The sequence below is a fragment of the Uloborus diversus genome, chromosome 4 (assembly GCF_026930045.1).
Source record: "Uloborus diversus isolate 005 chromosome 4, Udiv.v.3.1, whole genome shotgun sequence".
Taxonomy (NCBI): Eukaryota; Metazoa; Arthropoda; class Arachnida; order Araneae; family Uloboridae; genus Uloborus; species Uloborus diversus.
This window is the reverse complement of record NC_072734.1, coordinates 192577587-192602260: the sequence shown is the minus strand read 5'-3', so window position 1 is coordinate 192602260 and position 24674 is coordinate 192577587. Positions and strand designations below refer to the sequence as shown.

General features: G+C 32.9%; 1 protein-coding gene across 1 annotated transcript in view; it reads right to left on the bottom strand.

The window, feature by feature from the left end:
* The window catches only part of LOC129220074 (cell cycle checkpoint control protein RAD9A-like), a 56704-nt gene that overhangs the window by 5677 nt on the left and 26353 nt on the right, over window positions 1–24674 (bottom strand). Inside the window, exons 7-10 of the mRNA XM_054854411.1 lie at window positions 19656–19762; window positions 8865–8929; window positions 6578–6724; window positions 2217–2430 (exon numbers count right to left, since the gene is read on the bottom strand). Of these exons, the coding sequence (XP_054710386.1) occupies window positions 2217–2430; window positions 6578–6724; window positions 8865–8929; window positions 19656–19762 (533 nt within the window). The remainder of the gene's footprint in view (window positions 1–2216; window positions 2431–6577; window positions 6725–8864; window positions 8930–19655; window positions 19763–24674) is intronic.

The window sequence follows — 24674 nt, the reverse complement described above, 5'->3', positions numbered from 1 at the left end:
TATATCGCCACGTGTGAGCCAAATTATAACACCACTTGAGTTTACATCGAAATTAGCAATGATTTCCCCGCAAAAAGGGGTAAAAGACCCCCTTTGGAGCATCCGAATGCAACCAAAAAGGGAGGTGCACAACTAGACCCTACTACAATACGTACCAAATTTCAACTTTCCAGGACATACCGTTCTTGAGTTATACGACATACATACACACATACATACGTACATACAGACGTCACGAGAAAACTCGTTGTAATTATCTCGGGGATCGTCAAAATAGATATTTCGGGTGTCTGTACGTTCCTAGGCGTATATCCACGTGTGGTAAGGTTGAAAAATAAACTTTACGTTCATTCGGGGGTGAGCAAAATGGAAATGAAGGCCGATTTTTGAGTAAAAATTTTTTCGCGAATACAATACTTCCTTTTTTGTAAAAGGAAGTAAAAAGGAAACATCCATTCATGGTAAAAATAACATTTTTATCAAAGACAAAGATCAGTTACTAATGTATCTCTGTGCATAAAAGGGAAGGCATGTAGTTTATCTCAATCCTCACCATACAACAAAAATATTCATTCGTAAATTGTTCACGAAGTTAAGAGTGAAAGGGGAGAACCTGGCATCAAATGCCTGCATATATATCTTTCTCCCCCCCCCCTCCCTTTGGTCAGGCGCACTAAGTACAATTGCTTACAGTAGATACGCCGCATCGGTATAATTGCCGCACCCCGACAAGAGAAAGAGTCTGTCAAAAAATTTTAAATGCTCAGAAATGTCGCATTGTCATAAACACAGCGCATAAAAATGATGAGCAACTCCTAGATATTGATGATATATCAGAGTAGAAAATACTCATTAAAAAGAAAAAAATTACATATTAGTTTGTGACTCTATCCCCCAACTTTTAAAAATAAGAAGAAATAAAAACAAAATATCGCATTTAAATTGATTTCCGATTTTTCTCCAAAAATAGGAAACGTTTTGCCCATCCAAGTTTTGCCGCTTTTTTTTTTTTTTTTTGCAAATACACTCTTTGCAAGGAAAGAAAATGAAATTTTATGGAATTTATAATCATGTTTACGATTTAGAATGAAGAATAATCATATTTATGTACGAAAAAAGTTAGTTTCCGCGATTATTTTTGAAGTGGTCCGTTTTTGCGAATTTCTGTTATCTGTCGCTTTTATGTTGTACTAACATCAATAAAATATATACAGTGTACAAGTTTTTCATTTTTTGCTTCCTTATGTTCCTTTTAAGGTTTTACATTGCCTTTCTGTTTAAATAGAGCTCCAATTCACTTGTAATCATACAAAAAATTGGCGAATAGGAAATTTGGTTCTTCCTGCATTTTTTGAACAGTCGGCCGTTTACTTTAATTAAAGCTTCTAATTGACGGGTAAATAATATATAATTGCATCAGAATGTGCCAGTATCTATTTTTTTTTAGTTTCGTTAATACAGTAGGAATGAAGTCGGGGCGATAAAAAGAAAAGTCGATCATAAACGACGCAACGGCAAAAAAGTCACTTACGAAAATTTAACTTTTAAACACGCAAACGCCGCCGCCGCGGCGTTCCTTCCAGAATTTAATGTAGCCAGTCAATAAAAAGCTCAGGATCTGCTTGCTTCTTTTGCTTTTCCAAATTGAAACATGTAGAAAATTATCGGTGTGGCATTGTTAAAATAAGAATCAATGCACAATTAGAAGTGCTATACTAAAGAAAGAAAAAGTAGGAAAAAAAAGGAAAAAGTAGGAAAATAAGGAGAGAGCTCTAAAAAGTAGGAAAAAGTAGGAAAAATAGGAACTCTTCGGGGTCTGTATAGCGAACGCAAGTAAAAAACAAATTAGCAACTGTTGCTATGAACGTCGATCTGAATACTGAACTCCGTTCTGTTGCTCGCTTTATTCTTTGAGTTAGAGTTCCTCCAAAAATGTGCTCACTCATAACCATGCTGAAAGGAATCTTCCGAAAGCTTTTTAAATATGGTTTTGTATCACCCCTTAAAAATACACCCAGTAACTGCCCTCAATCTCAAAAATATCACCCCCCCCCCCTCCTCTCTTCTTACTCCAAGAAAGTCTGTCCCGTATTTACTGTTCTTAAATCTGGCAACCCTGACTGGGATGCACAAAAATGTCCGCTAATTAGAAGTGTCCATCAAAGGAGGCTTCCCCGTACAACCGAAATCCATGATCTGTGAAAAATTAACCATACCTTTTTGTGAGGTGGAGTTGAAGGAACAACATCTTCCACATTATCATTGTTAAGTTCCAGATTTCCTTCTAGTAATGACTCATCATCATCATCATCACTCAAAGAGATTAGTTTAGGTAAATTAGCATTTTGTAATGTGTTATTTGCTGAAGCTTGTTGGTGAATTGAAACAGTTTCGTTCTCCGGCAATTTTTTGTTTCCGCCTTTTATTGTCCTAAAAATAAAAAATAAGAATAAACCTTTATAACAAATGGTAGTATTAAATATTTTCAGAAGATAATCTTTAAGTTTCAACAGGCCTGTCATTTTGAATTTTTCCAGTAGGGCAAAGGGTCAATACTCAATGCAATTTTATCGGAAAATAGAAAAAACCACACCCTCTTATATGTAAAAATAAAATAATTTTTCAAAACCAGGAGGGCAGTTGACCTTTTAAATGGACCTGGGTTTCAATGAAGTTTATTAATGTTGCAAAAGGGACATTGAAAAAACAGTAAAACAAATCAAAACGTATTTTTATGTTACATTCAACAGAGAAGCATTTTTAGAACCATAGATTGCATGCATGAATTAAATTTTGAATCTTAAAAATAATGTACAACGTTAAAAAGTTTTTATAAAAGTATTTTCCTAAGATTTGAATTAAAAATTTTAAAAAGGTCTTTTACAAACATCCCCCCCCCCTCCCAGAAAAAAAACTTGTTCTTTCAAATCGGGGCATGGCATTGATCCTATTTAGCACACCCCGAAATTGCTCTACTTCTTTTCAGTTTAAGCTCCGACATAGAGGCATGGTTTTCCAATTGTCAGAAAACAGTTGCCCACAATCAGATGAAATTTTATGTTTTGTCTCATATAGGTCTAATACAAAGTTGAAGATCATGGTATGAAAAAATACGTAATCTGTAACAATAAAGGCAAATACAACATTGCTATTGTTGTATATTATTGCTCTAAAATCTTAAAATTATAGGCATGTAGCTTTAATTTAGGCTGTAAACTCTTACTTCTTTAAAATACTTGCCAAAGTTTTGTCAAAAATGCGGGTTTATGAAAGAAGATTTTAAGTGGCACTGTTTTGCAATAATAAAATTAAAACAGCTGTTTCAAATAAAACAATTCATTTGGAAGGCAATGTATACAAATACTGCAATGACATGTTCATTAAAAACTTTTTTAAACCCAATACTTAATCCATTATCTATACATATAATAAAATAAGATGTTTGAGTGTGTGTGTGTGTGGCGCGCTTCCCGGGAAAACGGTAAGGCCCAGAAAGATGAAATTTGGTATACAGGTGCAGTTTTTGCCGAAGATGTGCACCTCGGGCTTCGATTTTTGATATTTTAATTAGAAAAAAAGTTATTTAATATTTTATGTGTTTTTTTGCATTTTTTAGTACTTTTTGCCTCACAAACCCCGAACCAATCGCTCCACACAAATATTTTTCCTACCATAGTGTAGGAAATTTAATTTTAAATATGATGAATGAAAAAAGTTTGAAGATAGAGCAATTTTTGTATTTTTTATGGATTTTTGAAAAAACCTTTAATTTGCATTTTTTCCTGGGTTTTATTTTTTTCTAATATCATTCTGCGAGAAGTATCAAAGCCTGATATCTGAAATTTAAGTTGGTAATAGTAAAAACATTTTGCCCTCTTTAGAAGTAAAAAGTTCTTAAAAATACACAATGGTTTTTTTTTTACAATTTTTTTAATACTGAACACATTATGTCTTTCCACGCATCGGTCGAAGAAAGCGTTCTTCAATCTTTTATGCCTCTGACGTCACTACTTGGATTTCGATTCGATATTTACGATGGAATCTTAATCGCAAACAATGTTAATCTTTTTTTTTACGATATAGCTTATTTCTACATTTTATGACGTGTTGACCACGTGTTTTTCCGGCAGCGCTTGATTTTTTTCGTTCCTTTTTATTGTTTTATTTGGAGATTGCATTTATTTTTTTCCATCCCCCCCCCACCTGGACGTTTTGCTGTATCTCTCTATATTACATTACATTTCATTGTGCACATTTAATTCAATAAAAAACAGCGAGATTTTTTTTTCTTTATCAAATGCTACTTGCACACTACGGGGAATTTTGGAGATAACTTTTTTTTTTTTTTTGCTCTACTTAAATAAAAGCGGTTTTTGAGTGATCTTTTTGTTTTTATTAGGAAATGGCCGGGTAGGTTAAAATAAATAGAGATGGATAAGAAAATTTAGAGATAGATCGTAAAGGTAGATAGCCGCCGAAACAGGCAATCTTGGCGTAAAAATGTGAATGGCACAAAAAAAGATAGAGATGGATTGATTAATACTGCTGCCAAATTTATTTTAACAGCCGCCGAAGGCGGCAAACTTGAAGTGAAAAGGTAAATGACAAGTTAGCCAAACAGCCGCCGTAAGTGGCTGCTTGCATAGAAAGGCGAATTGCGTAAAAAGGCGAACCAGCTGGTCGCCGCAGGCGGCTAGTTATTAATATAGTAAGTCTCGTAATAAATCTGGAAAAAATAAGTCCTCTAACAATTACTTAGGTATAAACAGTTGCAGCTTTTTTTTTTTTTGCTCTTAGTAAAAATGCTATTCTACCTCATAACATTGACTATTCATTTTTGAAGGGAAATATTTCAACATTACTCTGGACTTGGTCGTCATTACCAGAGCTAATAAAATTTTTTAAACCTTTGCATATTGATCAGATATGCAATGGTTTAATAATATTATCAGATTTTAAATGATACATTGCATCAGTGGTTCCCAACCTTTTTCAGTTTACCAACCCCTTTTTTAACCAACTAAACAGGAAACCCCAAATATATTTGTGAACAAATCTTGGGCAGATTTTACATGAAAACTCAAGGTGCTTGGGACATTTTATTTATCTTGATGACAAAATTTATGCTGGACACAATAGATGTAGAAATAAGAAACATCTATTTTGAAGTGTTAAAGGTTCTTGAGCTTAAGGATTGATGCTACTCAATAAAGCTCTTTTTTCTTATATGTATATTAATTTTGAAACCACTCAATAATACAGCGTATCTGAAAAGTCCTTGACGCATTTTAATTTTATAAAAAAAACAACAAATTGTCTATTAATATGCAGTTTGCACCATAATACTTCGTAGCTTCAAGAATTTTTTATGGCAATGTAAACCAAAAAAAAAAAGTGAAAAAAGAACAAAACTATAAGTATAAGCAGTGGCGTACCTAGCATGGGTGACACCCAGGGCGGTAATTTGTGGTGTCACCCCCCCCCCCCCGATGCAAAAGGAAAACAAATTTTTATGTAAACATGAAAGCATGAAATTCAGGCAATTTTCAGAAACAACTACATTTGTGTCATAACGAAATTTTAAGTGGGCTAAAATGCAAAAAAAACAAGGGGTTCTGGGGGTTTACCGCCGGAAATTTTTCAAATTTATAGCCATAAAAATGCATTTAAGCTTCATATTTTTCAAAAACTTGCAAGTTCACTCAGGGTTCGCCCCCCCAAGCAAGCCCCCTGGCAAGTTCACCCCCCAGACGGGTGACAACCGTGGCAAAATGCACCTCCATAGTGATGCCACTGGTAAAAGTAGTCGCTGCATCACTACAATGGGAATTGTTCTTTTTAGTGTGACGATACGAACGCCAATGTAAATTACTTATAGTTAACACTTTTTTACATTGCCATAAAAAATTCTTGAACCTGTGAAGTCTTATGACAAAAACCGCACATTGATATGACAATTGATAGTTTTTCTATGAACTTTTAAACTGTGTCAGGAACGCATATAAGCAACCTTTACACAGCTAGGGACCTTGAAATACTTTTGGGACTCCTGATTGGTCAGTCGATGCAAACGAGTCGGCCATGATTTTCCCCCATACAACCTATTGAACAAATTTTGTTCCTCAGAAGTTCTGGATTCACGTCTGAATGTTTTTAATTAATCCCCTCCCCTCGAATCAAGTCTAGAAGACCAGTCTTGAATAATAATTAAGAAAAGAATATGAATGTAAGAAATAAAATAATTAGAGAATGAAATAATAATTAGAGTGCGCAAAACAAGCTATACAGGAGATGGATGATGTTCTCACACGGCAACCAATCAGCAGTCTCCAGATTTTTACGTGCCCTATAGCAGAGTAAAGGTAGTTTATATGTTTCCAGACACCTTGAATGCATTTTAAGTGTAGGAATGATATCCTAATCCTGTGAAAAGGACTTCAGACACCATTTGGGACCCACAGGTAGGGAACCCCTGCATTACAGAAAGAAACTTTTACTCTGCAGTTGGATAAACAGCAGACTGTTATAAAATTAAATTTTCAAGAACAAAGCAATCGCATTGAATGACTATAATTACTTTTTCTTAACTTGAGTGTTTTGCGAGACTGACGTTCTGAGAACGGAGCTGCTGCATGACGACGACTGGGTGTCTCTGTCTGCTAAAGTCGCTAACACAAACTGCACATCCACTCCTCGCAAGCCTGTGATGCTGAAGGTAACGGGTCTGAAAATATAGTTACATTTTAGCAACTTACATCTTGACTCCAGCTCATGAATATTAGGGTGGTTCAAAAATACATGTAAAAAAAAGTTTTTCCTAGATAACGGGACATCCCACAATATTTTTAGACTTTAAAAATACTACTTATTAGACTTATTAATATACTGGAAGAATTTTAGCTTCCCATTTCAATTGAAAGAGAGAACTTTTTAGCAGAAGCCAACGTCAAAACTACATGCTTCCTGAATTATTTTTTCCCTTTACCCCTTGTAAATTTATGCTATAACAATCAAGTAGCTCTTCTACATTTGATATTCTAGTTTTCAAAAAAGCTAAAATGATCTTTTGTAATCCCCTAGTATCAGGATGTAATTAAATAGAAATTAAAACTAAAAAGCTGTCTCTTACGGTGGTTCAAAAATACATGTAAAAAAAAGTTTCTCCTAGATAACAGGACACCCCTTAATTATTTTTAGACTTGTGGATAGCAATAAAATAGAAGAATTTTAGCTTCCTATTTCAACTGAAAGTGTTCAACCCCCTCCCCCAAACTTCATACGTATGGGGAGGGGGGTTAAAAAAGTACAGTGAACTATAAAAACAATGCTACGTATCATAATATACACTAGAATGCATATACATTGCAATAAAATCATTATTTTTGAAAAAACAGCTGAGGAAATGAAATGTTTTTAAATTTGTGGCATTTTTATGCTACGGCTCATGTTAAATGGAGGGGTCATTAAGCACCCCCTTAACATTTGAGTAAGAAGCTAAAATTTTTACAACATAATACTATTAGTAAGTGTAAAAAAAAAAATACTCCAGCTGAAAAAAAGCTTTTTTGAACCAGCCTAATGAATATGATATTTGCTGTCTGTGCAAATGCCATGAAATTTTCATTAACTGGAACAAATTAGTTAACAACTGACAAATTGTTTTTGACACATACAAATAATTTGTGGATATGAATTGTTTTTGAAGAATATATTGTTTTTGATTGGATTTTTAAAACATTCAGAAAGTAATGTAAATAGCATATGGTTCAAATGAAATAAGGTAAAAATATAAGTATAAAACAAGATTCATTATGAAGCAAAGTTTGATGCAGGATTTATACGAGAAATAAAATAGGGTTTTGCTAAGCATTAAGAGTTTCAGTTGCCAACAGAGATTTTATTACAGAAATGACAAAATTAAGTTATCATAAATAAGAGTTTTATTTTTTCTGAATTTAACTAAATCATTTAACAAGGCACTTTAAATCTGTAATACAATTTTTACATTACTAATAACTTAATGAATGTAAAATAAAAAAGGAATATTATATTGATTACATATTCAAGTGTAGAATATTACTTTTTGGTAATTATTATAATATTTTAATGATAATAAACGAATAATACTAATATCATTAATGCATACCATGGTTTTTATATTGCAAATATCCCCCCCCCCCTCCATTGACCCCTCCCATGCATTGTGAAAACATTTTAATTAAGAAAAGTGTCTCCTCCAGGCTCGTTGTATCAGAATTTTTCAGGGGTAGAAGGTTAATACTTAATGCATTCTAATAGGGAAAACCAAAAAATGACATTCATAAATGCATTATCACATTCTTTCCAAAATTCGGGGGGACGGGAAATCAACCCGCCCTTGATTGTAGAAAGTACGGGCCTACCCCTCCCCCCCTCCCCTCTTCATGTTCAGCTGGACATTGCAAAAAATTTAATCTTTAATTTAAAAGTAATCGTGAACAAATGTGAAAGCATGAAGGATGCTTTCAAGCTATGTATTACATTTGTGACGTTTTCAAAATAAATATAATTAAATATTTTTTAACCTTTCAATATTTTTTACATTAAAATTCTGATGTCTCAATAACATGGAAAAATATAGTTTTTTAATTATTTGAAGTTTATAATTTAAAAACATATGTATAATTTTAAAAAATGCTGAACTTAATGAACTCATTAAAGGGTAAACCCATGTCCAAAAAATATTTTTAAAAATAAATCAGCCAGTTTTTCACACATAGAGAAAATGTTACTTTTAAGAAAATCTAATTCCTCAAAAAATAATTATACTTCTTGAAGAATGTATAAAACAAATTATAACTATGCACAATATGTAAAAAACTTACTTTCCACCGGCTTGACACTGTATTGTGATGGGAACACTGAAGCCTTCTGAGAAACTCAAGATTGCCTGGGTTCAGTTTTTAAACATTAGTAAACTTATTTTCCATTTATTAGTCATGCATTTCATTCAAAAAATTATCTCACTCAAATAATACAAATGATAATACAATAATTATGATACAGTAATTATAAAGATTTTAAACAAACACAGTTCTACAATCAATGACGGATACAAGGGAGGGGCGATGGGGGCAATCGCACCCTCCTCGAGCCAAGATGCAGGAACTCACCTTCGGAATATTTTAGGTACTGAAATTCCAAAAACAAAATTTCATACCATCTTCGTTTATGTTACAAAAGAGAGAGCTCTCCCTTGAAATTTTTTCTGAATTGTAGTCTTAAAAACGCAATTGGCGGCACATCTCGTAACACTTTAGTGATAGGGACATTGTACATAGTTTTTCGAAATTCCAAAAGCTCAAATATTAGACCATCTTAGTGGTCATTAAATGGAGTTCGGGAGACTCTCTTCCGGAAAGTTTTTCAAATTGAAGTCTAAAAATAAACAATTATACAACACTGATGACGTTAAGGTAAAGGAAGGATGGGATTCATAGAAGTTCCCAAAAAGAACTTAATTTGAGATGATCTTCCATGATGTTAGGAGGGGAAGGTTTGGAAATTAGTATAAGGGTAAAAAATTAAATCAATTGCCCCCTCCTTGAACACTTTCTGGTATGTATTTCATAAGGCAATAAATAGTCAAATCAAAATTTTCATTTAAGAAATTCTTAAAAATAATACAAAAAACCTGCATTATTACTAGCAATTTTTATCCTAATGCGAAAATTTAAGAAAGAAAATTCATATGATCAGAATACGCATATTCATCTTATAAATTCAAAAATACAAGTGAAGCAATATCACTATATAAATCACTAATTGATGAAAACTTAAGACACACACAAGAAAATTTGTATCAATATCATACATGGTATATATGCATTAACTATTGTTTCCCCTGCAACCCCAAACACATTTTTATTCAAGGCTGATTTTTCAAGATAATATCTTCAATAACAAAAAAAAAGTCTTTTTGTTTCATGAATAAATCCTTTTATTAACAGTTACATTTAACATTATTTACTATCAAATTAAAAAAAAAAATTAAAACGAGCTAATGTGTGCATCACATGACTTTCTTTTACACCAATTTAATGTTATTTCCCCATTATGGGCAATTTTAATGTGATTTAATAGTTAACTCTATAAATATTACCAACAGTGACCAAATTGAAAAACCAGATTTAAAAAAATAATAATAAATTTAAAAAAAAAAAAATTTGCCAAATTTATCGCTAAGTTGGCGACAAAACTTGGCGACCAAAAGCTTGGCAATATATCGCCAAGTGCCCTCCAAATTATAACATCACTTGAGTTTGCATTGAAATTAACAATGATTTCCCCCCAAAAAGGTGCAAAAGACCCTTTTAGAAACACCCCAATGCAACCAAAAGGAAGGTGCACAAGACCCCACTAGAAGTCTACATACCAAATTTAAACTTTCTAGGACTTTTCGTTGTTGAATTATGCGACATACATATGCACATGCATACATACATACTTTCGAACGTCACGAGAAAACTCGTTGTAATTAACTCGGGGACTATCAAAATGGATATTTCACGTTTCTATACGTTCATAGGCACTTATCCACGTGTGGTCAGGTTGGAAAAAATACTCAACATTCATTCAGGGGTGAGCAAAATGGAAATTAAGTCGATTTTTGAGTGAAATTTGTCTAGTGAATACAACACTTCCTTTTTTGTAAAAGGAAGTAAAAAGGAGGTACAAATGTAATACTAATGACAGAAACACAAGCAGAACCACATAACACTCTAACCCTTAATCTCGTAAAATGAAAACTTTTGTAGAGCCACAGACACTACTATAGATGCACTTATTTTTGTAAGCTGCAGTTTTCACAAAAATGAATACATCAGTGATTTTGCAACCTACAGATTTTATATTGATAGATCCAACAGTGGAAAAGAAAATACTGCGTGGAGTTAAAAGTTCCTCATTACTACGGGCTTGTGAAAATATGTGCTTTCATCCCCCAGACTTAAATATTCTTTCCTCCACAATTCATTCAATTTCTGAATTTTCAAACAAAAAATTTAGAATTAATACAGATTTTTTTTTCCCCATGAAAAATTGTATCTGATAATCATATCATACATGACTATTTCATTTCCAAAGAAAATTTGTTCAACACTATTGTATAGAGTTATTGTGTAGATAATTTATGTCTTGCACCTTAATTCAGTAGGGTCTGGTGGGGGAAAGTGGTCAATGGGGTAAAGTGGTCATACGTCAAATAAATTACTATAGCTTGGCAATAAATGTTCGAATGAATGTGAAAATTTTATTTTAGGTTCGGTGAGTTAGAAACTACATTTTGAATACAAAATTTCAAAACTGGCAAAATTTTATTTGGTAAAAAAAATATTTTGTGTAAATATGAAAATTTTAAAAATCTAAACACCTCTTTTAACTTCTTTGGGAAATTTTGTTTGTTAGAATTATGAACAGATTGACGGCACAGGAAGCTTCCTACATGTCTTAAGATCGCTTACTCATTAGCAGTTAGCTGAATATATTTTAGATAATTTTTTAGAACAATTTCAGTAAGATGGGGTAAAGTGGTCATAATATTAGGCTTAACGAATATTGTTCTCCTAATGTCACTGAATAGTTAAGTATAAGGCAGATATAAATTAAATATTAATTTCACTTAATATGTATTGTTTTTACAGTAAGTAGGGTTAAATATACGAGTATATACGTATGCATACGCATATACTCGTGTAGGCGCGTACATAAACGTATTCGCATAAATGCATCAGTAAATACGTATACGGGTATCTGCGATATGGGTATTTTTTATCTATGCAGATATACATTCGACTACACACGTATATACTTGCTCTTACTCGTATGTATACGAACACATATATACTCAGGTAGACACGTTTGTACACTTACGTACTCGAGTAGACACTTACATACAAGCATACGACATACAAGTATACAGGGTGAGTTTAAACTCTTGGGAAAATTTTTAAAAGGTGTTAGAGAGGAGGATAAGAAGCAAAAATCATAAGGAACATATGGTCACAAACACAATGCTGACGCACTACATGAACGCAAAGCCAAAGACTGATGGATACAAAACAGGTCACAAATTTGTTACACTAAGATAATTTTACACAATATTTTAGGTCGTAAGAAAGTTTTAAAGCGATTGAAGAAATTTGCGGCCTGCAGCTGTAATACAGGCATCGTAATCACAAAGACTTCTGTGTTTTAATAACGAGACTTTTGAAAAACTTTCATTCGTCGCTGCGCCTTTGTTGCGATGTGTGTATTCGAACTACTACGGGCCGTAACTTTTAACAAGTGCTCTAAATATTTCTGAAAACTAAAATTTTGAGGAAAATCATCTTTGTGTAAAAAATTTGTGACCTTTTTTGCATCCATCAATTTCTGGCTTTGGGTGCATGTAGCGCGTCAGCGACCATAAGCTCCTTATTATTCTTTGCATTTTATCCTCCCCTCTCACACCCCTTAAATTTTTGCTCCAGAACTTGGATTCACTCTGAAGGCATACATGTATATAAGCGTATATGCTCGTGTATACATATTAGGGTGGAACGAAAAAAACAAAGTTTTTATTTTCGAATCGTAATAGTGCGGAAAAGTTGCGATTGGTGAAGACTTATAAAACAAAACAAAAATTTTAAAAATCAGATAATATCTTCCGATCCCGCAACGAGCCTGAATATTTGAAAAAATGGAAAATTTCGTGTTTTCTTAGTGATTTTTCAAAAATTTTGCTTTAATGTTTCTTTTTAAAGCTCTAAGACGGAAAAGTTACGATTGGTAAAGCCTTCAGAAATATAAAAAAAATTGAAATCGAATAATACCTACTGATCCAGAAACAGGCCTAAAAAATCGAAAAAGTTGAGAATTTCAGGTTTTTTTTCCGAATTTTTAACATTTTTGGTTCAATGTATTTTTTCAGGCGGAAACATTTTTTCAGGCGGAACGGAGAAGTTACGTTTAGTGAAGACTTCAAAACAAAAAATAAATATCTTCTTGAAATAAAACAATATCTTCCGATCGCGCAACGAACCTACATGTTTGAAAAAATGTAAACTTTAAGCCCTTTTTCAGCTTTTTTTTAAATTTTAGTTTAACGATCCTCATAAGTTCGGTATGAAATACTAATGGAAGAACGTTTGTTTATAAAACAAATGTGATATTTTAGTATTAGCCTGCCTGTGAAATTGTCCACATGGCCCTTCATTCCCGCGATACTTATATTTTTTTATGCCACTCAGTACAGTGTATGCATCAAATACGCCCCATTAGCGCCTCATAATCTTGAATTTATGAGCTTTTTAGTTGGCTTGTGACTATAGGTATCTTACTTAAATGAATAAAGTAGTCGTGCTGGCATCAGTATTTCTCCATGTTTCTAATGTGCGTGTGAAGTCGATTTGCTCTGCTAAGGTGTTTCAAATATGAATCCATCTTTGCAGAAAAGAATTGCGAGAAAGTCCTTTGAGTGCCCTATATTTGGCCCACCCGAGAGATTTGCCAACAAATAAGACCCCTACTTATGAAAATGTACTTCAAAGTTGCTTTCAAGAGAGATTTGAGTTAGCTAGAAAAGTCAATAACACGAAAGTGAGTTTTTCCGTTGTTAAGGACATAGTGGCGCAAAAAATTAAATGTAATCTTTCAAATAAAGAACAACCAAGTTGTTCAGTCAAGAGAGAAACTGATAATGATTACAAGTCAACCGACCCAGAGAAGAAAACCCGGCGGCAGATGAGGATTAAGCTGAAAACTACGGCACTAAGTAGCGACCGTTACGGCGTATCAGATCGTGCAACTGCTGCCATAGCATTCAGTGTGCTTCAAGACGTTGGCTTAGTGACTGAAACAGATACTTCCAAAGTTGTTGATAGACAAAAAATTAGGAGAGAAAAGAGCCAAAATAGAAAAGATCTGCAAAGTGGCATTAAACAAGACTTCGTTCGGGGTATTTATTTTGACGGAAGAAAAGATGATACTTTATATATAGATAAGATTGAATCAAAGCAATTTCGGCGAACAGTGAAAGAAGAGCATTATTCTATTATCAAAGAACATGATTCCGTTTATATTGGCCACGTGTCTCCAAACTCTGGATCAGCCAAAGACATAGTGAATAGCATTGTTTCATATCTAAATGACAAAGAATTTCACTGGATGATTTAGCCGTCGTAGGTTGCGATGGTACTAAAAACAATTCTAAGTGGAAAAGTGCCGCGATTCGTCAATTTGAAATTTATATTGGACGACCATTGCAATGGGCTATTTGTTTATTACATTTCATTGAGTTGCCTTTTCGCCAGCCTTTTCGGCATTTGGATGGTGGAACAACTGGCCCAAATTTGTTTTCTGGACCAATAGGAGAACAACTCAGAGGTTACGAAAAACTGCCAGTAATAGATTTTCAAGCAATTGACTGTACAATTCCAGATGTAAACTGAAAATGCTTGACCAAGGATCAAAGATATCTTTTAGATATCTTTGATCCTTGAGATAGATTTTTCAGGCTATAAAGGGTGGCAGTTGCCCAATTGATTTGTCAAATCGTGACCCCAGCCCACTCTCACATTCCAGATGGCTCACTTATGCAAATAGAGTCCTTAGATTGTACGTAAATGTATCGATCCCATCAGTTGAGTTAAAAGACATAGCGACTTTCATTTTGAGATGTTACATGGCGGTGTGGTTTGAAATAAAGAACCGCAAAAATTTCACAGACGGTGCCATTCATGTTTGCAGAACAATTCAAACCTGTCGATACTTACCTGACAATCGAAAACAAGTTGTTTACCCTGTCATTGAAAGAAAAACTTTCTTTGCGAATCCCGAAAACTTATTAATGGCAATGGTGTTTGATGAAAGGAGGCACATAAGAGAACTAGCGTTTGAAAACGTCTTAAAAGCCAGGGAGTCTGTTTCTAAAGGCAAAAGAATTAGAAACTTTGTCATTTAATCTCTAAATTTCGAAGCAGAAGATTACAAAGAGATTATTAATTGGAACACGACAAAGCTATCTTCTCCACCATTTCTTCGAAAAGTTCCTAACAAAGACATTGAAAATCTTATTGCAACAGGCACTATACCCGGCTGGGATATAAAACTATACCCCTGCCATACGCAAGCTGTCGAAAGATGTGTGAAGCTAGTGACGGAGGCTTCACTCAAAATGTGTAGATTTAAATCAAGAGATGGCTACATAAGAACAACATTGAAATCTAGATCAATTATACCCGAATTTTCCAAAAAATCTGATTATAAATTAATTTTAACAAGTAACACTTAAAAAACTTGTATACTGGATTGTAAATTTGGTAAATATATTATAACTTTCTATTATTTGAAAATGTTTCATTGTTGTAAAGAATGGTAGTTTTGCATGTTTAGAAGTCAAGAAATAAATTAATGTTTATGTGTAATATAAGGTTTTTTAAAATGCTTTTCCCTGTAACAACGGGGAAAAAAACAAGAAGCACAATTTTATTTTTAATCACTGAGAAAAGATGAAATTCTCCTTTTTTTTTACTTTTCATGCTTGTTCCTGGATCAGAAGGTATTATTTGACTTCAATATGTTTTTTTTAAATTTCTGAAGGCTTCAGCAATCGTAATTTTTCCTTCTTAGAGTATTAAAAACAAACGTTGGAGCAAAGTTTTTAAAAAATCGCTAAAACCACATGAAATTTTCCATTTTTTCAAATTTTTAAGCTCGTTGCGGGATCGGAAGATATTATCCGATTTTAAAAATTTTTGTTTTGTTTTGTAAGTCATCACCAATCGCAACTTTTCTGCACTATTACAATTCGAAAATAAAAACTTTGTTTTTTTCGTTCCACCCTAATACATATATGTACTGGTGTATACACGTAAGTGTACGTATATACGTCTTTTCAGGTATATAATTGTGTTTACGCGTATACATACGTATATACTCGTGCTTCCATATATACATGTATATACGTGAGTAGATACGTACAAACACGCACTGGATACATCCAGGAATTAACTCGTGTATATCCGTATATACAGTAGAACCTCCATTAAGGGACACCTCCGAATAAGGGACGCCTCTATTTAAGGGACATTTTTTCTGGTCCCAGTCCCTTTGAATAGGTACTTCCATGTATTTACCTCTAATAAAGGGACACTCTGTTAAAGGGACAGTCACAAAGCCAAAAAATGCAAAAAATAATTGATTAGCGCATAAGAAATAATGAATTTACTGGAATTCAAGTTTCCCTTTTCCTCCAAAAATATATTTTGAGTTAAGTTTGACTTAAACATATGTGAAGGAAACAAGTAATGTATTGCAAAAAAAAAAAAAAAAAAAAACTTGCTGAAATTAACATGCATGATTTGCCCTCTCAACAACTTATTCAAGTAGGTTCAGCGCCAACGGAGAATGCACAGCAGCTAATTAGCTTTGTACATAAAACTTAAAATTTGAACATTAATTGTAACTCATGCAGTATTACATTGTAATTTACATAACATATTCAATATATATATAAGGAATTACTTCAAAATTATTTCTGTATGATAAAAAACTTAGCCATTACAACATTTTTAGTTAAATTTTAATTAATAAAATAATATCAATTTAGAAATTTTAATAATTGTGAATTTTATTTAGCATATAAGAAATAAGAAACATTTTCAGTATTTAATCATAAGTATTAATTGTGTTAGTGTTAATGTTTATTGTGATATTATGCTACTAAGTACACGGCATGCATCAATTCATCCACCTCCGAATAAGGGACACCTCTATTTAAGGGACAAAATGTCTGGTCCCCTTAGTGTCCCTTATTGAGAGGTTCTACTGTACATTTATGTACACTTGTGTATGTACCCACATGTACACCTGTACATATATGCGTATATACGTCTACTACACACGTATATATTCAGGTATGCACGTGTATACTCGAGATACAAGTGCATACATGCATATGACGTTCATTTATATGCATATATACACGTGACACGTATATAAACATGACACATATATACTCGTGTAGATACGTCAACACTCCTTTAGGTAATCACGTATACATGCTTATATACTCGTGTATGCATGTATATACTTGAGTAGGTACGTGCATGCATGTAGCTGATGTACACATGTATCTACTCATATATGAACGTGTTTACTCATGTTTACATGACACGTATATACTCGTGTATACACACATATATTAGTGCATATACTTGTAACCATAAAAATAACTGAAATATACAAATATTAGGGTTATTTAATATGGTTTTGCATTTATTTTTAACTATGACCACTTTACCCCAGGCTATGACCACTTTCCCCCATTCCATGGGGTAAAGTGGTCATAAATACAAAGGGAAAAGAAAGTGTTATAAAACTAATTAAATTAAAATATTTTTTTCTAAACTTCAATGTACTGTGTTCTTTAATAATGCAATGTAAAATAACAACAAAAAAAGTTGAAGTGTTTAAAGAATTTATTGTTTTTATTTTCCACCAAAGTTGAAAACCTACGATTTTATGACCACTTTACCCCACCAGACCCTACTTAAAAGTATAACTATATTTCGGTAGATACAGTAGACTCTCGTTTTAACTCGTGTACTTATATCGACTTTTATGTACAACATGCATAAAGAAAACATAAATTGATTTCCTGTCCTGTTTAAAAAGAGGAGCTGACTATGATAGTCTTTTGGCAGTTATTAAGAATTTTTCTCTATAGTTCTTCACAGAGCATTAACGCATCCATGATCACTTGAGTCATTTCCATGATAGAATCTTCCTTCACTAACAGATCAGAAAGATTATTTCTATTGTCTAGGAATGGCTCAAAATTTTCAATGTGGACTTTTTCGATTGTGTGTCACCAAAGTGAGTATCCTCGTTGGTTTTGTCCTCCTTTGTCACTCCTGAAAGCTCTTCTTCCAGTGAGTTCTGGACTGTGCGAGTTCAATAACTTTACTTCTGGAAAGAGCTCTGGAACCCATCGCATAAAATGTCTCCAGTGGCCCAATCTCGATTATTAGCAGGACAAAATGCAGTTTACTGCGTGTAATCTGCAATCTTTAGGAGTTTGGATTCTGAAAGAGGGGAAAATTTTACCTGTATGCCCCAAAGCAGAATACTTGACGATGTTCTGCAATGTAAAATCATTTGACCAAAATTGTTCAGCAAGTACTTCACGCATTGTATGCACAAGCAACCAACGTGATCTTTTCCACAAATTGGAAGCCCTAAATCAAAATCGTTTCATACAGGAGTTTTTTTTTTTTTTTTCACTTTTCAATACTTTACTGCTGCTGTGCATCTCTGTGGAACCTAAACCGATTGAGATTCTCCAAAAATGTTTTACATGCTTCCTAAAATGCATAAAAAGAGCAAAGATACAAAATTTTCTAAAAATTCTTCTAAGAAATTAAAATAATGTTTAAAAAAATAATAAATTACTTAAATAATAAGTAAAATGAGTCGAGTTAGGGTAGCAAATAATAAAACACTTAAAAACTTTCTAAATAACTGAATTATTTTTTGGATACAAAAGGATTGAAATCTCAAACAAGACACGTAATTTTCGGCGATAGACGTTGGAATGTATAAAAAAAAAAGGTTTATGGAGGAAACTGCAGTGGATGAGGGTCGATTGAGGGAAAAACCAAAAGCGTTAGAAAAATCAGAATCTTTTCAGATTTAAAATATGAAATTTCTGCAGAAGCTTTGCGCAAATTCTGTAGATTTCTTTAAGTTCGAAGTAAATCTTAAGTTCCTGCAGATGACTTATCGAATTCAACATTTTTTGCGAGCTTTCCGCCGAATTATTGTAATTTCCAAGAATTTTAGATTTAATGGTATTTTAAAGATATCTGCAGACTTTTTTAAAAAAATTTATCTTGAGTTGGAAGATATTTGCAGAAAAACTGCAGTTTCTGCAGATTTTCTGCAGAAATTTCACAGAAATCTGTAGAATTTCTGCAGAAAATTTGAGTTTTTTCTCTCACATTTGAGTAGCATTGTTCTGCAGCTCAGGCATCAGTTCTGCGACGTGCGTCGCAAATTTAGTAGTATTCTGCTTTGGGGCCTGTATGCATTGCCACATCCGCGTAAAATCGAAACTCATCCGTGTAAAATAAAATAAAGGTGTCAAATCTTAAACTGCGTAAAATAAACCCGCGTAAAACAAGGGTTTACTGTACAGGAAATTTTCGAAAAATGATACTCTTATTGTAATATTTGTTGTAAGTCAAAAGTTATTTTTGACATTAAAAAATGATTAAGTTTTTGTTATTAACATTTTGAATATTAATTGAAACTTTCTAATACACGGTGCAATATTTATTTAGTTAATATTAAGCTTATTTGTATTTGAAATATTTTGCTCAAGTAGCCGAGTACATGCGGGGCAAAGTGAAATAGCTTAGTTTGTTTACTCACGCAATCATTTATTAAAACACTTACGTGGTATTCATTTATTAGTTAATTCGTTTACAACTCGTATTAGTTATTCGTTGGGACACCCTGTATTTGATGTATAACCACTATAGCGCATTGATCACTTTACACCATCAGATCTTACATCCATTGATAATTTGAATGCTCACAGAAAAGATTAATTTAATATTAATGAAAAATCTCACTTTCAATTCCTTAAGGCAAAAAGTAATTTTCGTTTCTTGCTCCACTTCAAAAATGTCAAATTCTTCCGATTCTAACGTCAGTTCCGTATGAACCACTTTATTGGGATCTAATTTAACAGTAGAAAATAATATTATCTCCACAAAATAGTTTTTCAAACAAAGTTAAGTTCAAAAATATAAATAAATAAATAAATAAGATAATAATTGATGGGTCACTCTTCATGTTTTAATTTAACTAATGTTTTGCATTACTTCATCTTTCTGATGCATCTTTTCTGGTTTTCTAAAGGTATGAAATGATACACCCATTTATTTTTTTAAATAGCATGCAACTCACAGAATAAAGCATCTTACAAAGTTTCACTTCACAATTTAATATTTAACCCAACAAGGTTGCATTTAATTTGAACCATTAACCCTTGCCCACCTACATTTTCCTAAATTTTTCCAACAGTTATGTGTTTCTATATATTTTTTATTTTTCTGTAAAAAAAAATGGAAGTGTGACCCCTAACCCTTCCCACAAGCAAAAGTTTTTTAAATAAATAAAACTATTAAACAACGATGTCTCTCACTCCAAAACTGCCAAAGCCTTATGCGTTGCAGGATCAGCAGCAGAAATAATCTCCGTCGGAGAAAATTTACTTTCCAAACTGTTTTCGAATGAAGTTTCTGAATTTTCGGATTCGGTATGCGAAAGCTGGCCGCTCATTGATCGAATTCCAACTCTCCCAGCAAATTCGGACATTGGTTCCTGCACTTCCACAAGACTAAAGAAAATGTTCGTCGTATCCAAAGAGGGCCACTCAAAAAGGTGCTTGGAACACTTATCGTCAGGGTTGGCAAAAACCCGGGTTTTTTTAAAAAAGCCCATGGACCCAGGGTTTTTTGGGTTTTTTTAAATAAAACCCAAAAAAACCCAACTAAAGTTGGGTTTTTTTTTAAAGAAATGTGGGTTTTTTTGTCTTTTTTTAGGGAAAATGTGGGGTACTTGTAGCATATTGTAGCATAAGTATATGGACAAAGTGTAAAAATTATCTTCGGGTAAAAAGCTCGAAAACTAGTTAAAATTCAGAGTTTTCTGAAGAAAAGTATAAAAGACGAAAAAACCCAAGAATGTTAAAGTTTCAGATTTTTTTAATTTTCATTATTACCAACAGTTAAGGCAAAGTTACTTCTCGAGTGATAAAATCTATTGTTCGTTTTCAATTACTACATTTTTTTTTTTTTGCATTTTACTTTATAGTATTTCATTTTGTTATGCAAATATGCATTTTGTTATGCAACTGCAGAGCCTCAAGTCGTTTAAATCCCTTTTTACTGAATTCCAGCGTAATCAAGACATTTCTTTGAATTTTATGTTGCCTGTTTTTCTATTTCTGTGTACAGGGTAAGAAATATTAAACTTTTTTGTAAAATAATGAAAATACTGTACCTGTTCTGTTTTCTGTAGACCGTTTGAAAAATCTGTTTATTTCTAAAAAAATTACCTTGTGTTTATTCGAGATTTGTGACGTGTTGGTTAGCAGAAAATAATTTACATGAAAGCCTTTTAACTAGATTAGTTTCCTCTATACAATCTACAAATATTGAGAAAATCAGACGTGACAGGACTTGATCAAGATAAGTTGAGTTATTTATTGACCAGTTAAAGAAAAAAGTTAAATATATTTATTTAAAATCTTTGAAGAATATTTTTAATGCCGTTAAGAGTTAAGAAATACTATTAAAGCTCAAAATTCATTTTTTGTGTTCATTGTCTGTGGTGAAGAACAAATAAAAAAGAAGTTTAAATTGTAAAAGTATTTAAATTAATTATTTTTTGAAAAAAAAATTCTCAGGAAATTTAAAAAAACCCAAAAATGGGCTAAATAATGGGTTTTTTTAAATGGGTTTTTTCAAAAAAACCCATTGGGTCCGATTCGGCCAACCCTGCTTATCGTGGCAACTCCCCATTCGATGCAGGTGGAGCTCCAAATATTGCTCCAAATATTGCTCCGAATATTGCTCCAAATGGCTGTGGGACGGCCTTTTTCAACCCGCGGTCATCCGTCATAAAATTTCTGCAAATTAAAAACCGAAGAGAAGGAAAACCAGAAGCTGAATTTTACAAAGAGAGGTTTTATATGAAAATCTTTTTTTGAAAAAGACAATGTTATTTGAATTTGGTTATTGAAATGAAAATCAATGGTTGTATTATAATGAATGAAATTTAAAAAAATTCAAAAACTCAGTGACTGTTTGAACTATTTTAAATGCTGAGTCACAGCCTTTATGTTCTTTACACTCATTTCCTATCGAACAAAACGACCATTAGCAATAATTTCCCTAATTCCAATTTTCACACCCCAATTTTTTTTTTGACGATTATTCAACTAACATAAACTGCACATTTACAATCCTCCCCCCCCCCCCCTTCCGAGGAAGTTGGAGTTGCCCACACAGTCAAATTTCCTTAAAATATGCCCTGGTGTGATCTCAGTTTGGAACGATATATTTGAGTTTTTAAATGACACTAGATGGCGGTTGAAGTCCGTTAGTTTTTTCAATACTAACGGACAGAGTGTTGACCTTCAATATCTGCTTTCGGTTCTATTCTTTTTTTTTTTTTATCCGTGGACTTGGATAAGAAACATTGCACCTGTTACAGCATCTGAAGCTGGATTAGTAAGAGCTCAGATTTATGACTTTTGCTCCATATGTTTGTTTATATTTTACTGAAATGAAAAGTATGAATGTTTATTGGTTAGGGGTGGGAGTAAAATTTTCAGTTTTGAGTTTGCTGGATCATATTCGGTATGGTTAGGATTATGGTTATTCCAATCACGATGGATAAAAGAGGGAAATTTTTAACAGAGGGTCAGATGTAAAAACTGATGAATGAATCATATATGAAAAGGAAGGCATGAAATTTTGAACATTGGAGGAAGTGATACTGAGGATGTGGGTTTTAGTGTTTAGTTTTTTTAGCCCAAGTTAATGGCAAGTGGACATTGTAGGGGCTGAAGGAAGCATTTCAGCCCTCGGAAATAATTAGCAGAGTAGTAGTTTAAATAAGCACATGACGAACAAAGTCCAGAAGAAAAAAATATCCTTTTATTTTAGCAGAGCTAATACTTATACAATGTATTTGACTTACATTGAATCCTGTTCAACAGGAACATTAAAAATAAAACACTTATACTGAAACGAACAACATCTCGTCAAAAATGGCTAAAAACTTATTTCGAATTACTTTAGAATAGATGCATCTACACGAAATAACATTCCAATAAAACTAAGCCATTTTCATCTGAACTGGATAGGACGACACAAACGTGCACACTACACACACGAGAAAAATATGGGAGAGAGAGCGAGCTCTCAAAACTGCAGCATTAAATACCGTGAAACCCACATGGTGGAACAACCAACAGTCGAAATTTCAATCGCTTATGCAAAATAACAAGCACTGTTGCCACTCATGAAAACTTTAGAAAAACATCACACGGTTATCACACACAAGAACTAACCAAAACCCAATCCAGTTCAGATGAGTGAATCGCCCGAATGACGTCACTACAGATTCAATGTTGTTTACATCGGAGCAATTTGTCCGAACGCGATCTGCGATCTCTGGGCAATCTGCATAGGACAAAAACGTATTTTAGCAGAAATAACAGTGGGTTATTATTTTATTTATTTTTTTTACTTTACTTTATTTATCTAAATGAAAACTTTGACTAAAATACTAACAAGCGGCCCCATTTTTGCCACATGCAGAACCAAAAGTTACACATAAATATCCACATTAATTTCAAAAAAGGTCTACTATATTCACATATTAATAATAAATCAAACTATATGAATTTCAAAAATTTTACATGCCCAAAAAATTTCAAACTATTACAAATATAAATTTAGATCATATTTCCCCCAAAATGATATCACAAAAATTTCTAAGTTGTGTCTTAGTATATGGCTTTGTCAAGGCATCAGCTAAATTTAGTTTCGAATTCACACATACTAATTTAAATAGTTTTTCATTTACCAAATTTCTCAAAAAATGATATTTAATGTCAATGTGTTTACTCCTCTGATTCTGTATAGGATTCTTAGAAAAGTCTATTGCAGCAATGTTATCACAAAATATATCACAATTTTTCAAATTTAAACCCAATTTTTCATGATTCAAAAGATTCTCATAATCCAAATAAACTCTTTAGCTGCTTCTGTGAGTGTGACATACTCAGCCTCCATACAGGGCCCGATTAAGATATCAAGGGGCCCCAGGCCAAATATTTTTTGGAGCCCCATGTATTCAAACTTTATAACTTCAGCCGTTGACTGAAACAATTTTAGCCATAGACTAAAGAAATTTCAGCCATTTGGGGGCCCATAAATATACGAGGCCCTAGGCCAGGGCCTAGTTGGCCTATTCAGTAATCAGGCCTTTCTCCATAGTAGAAAGAGCAATACATTTATGCTTAAATGTCTTCCACAAAATAGGAGTGTTATCTAACAATATAATGTATCCCCCTATTGAAACTCTATCATCTCTATTTGCTGCTCAATCAGAATCTGAATAACATTTGAGATTTAAATCTGAAACATTTGATAAATTCAATTTGAAATTTTTAGTATACAGAACAGATCCAAGAAGACGGAGCAAACCATGCCAATGTTTCATTCCAGGATTAGATTGAAATTGTGAGAAAATGTTTAATGCATATGTTATGTCAGGGCGAGATCTATTTGCCAAATAGGCCAAACAACCAATTAAATTTCTATATGGTAAAGATTTACATTCTTCCTGCTCTGACACACAATTAGGAGAATCAATTTTAGAATAAATTACACCATTTGTAATAGGAAGGTTGCTAATAGGAATATTATAACTAGAATACATCTTGACAATTTTATCAATATATAATGTTTGATGAATATACCAATTCCCATTAATATTTTCAAATTCAACCCCCAACAATTTTCTCATTTCTCCCAAAATTTTCAAATCAAAATAATTTCTCCAAACATTCA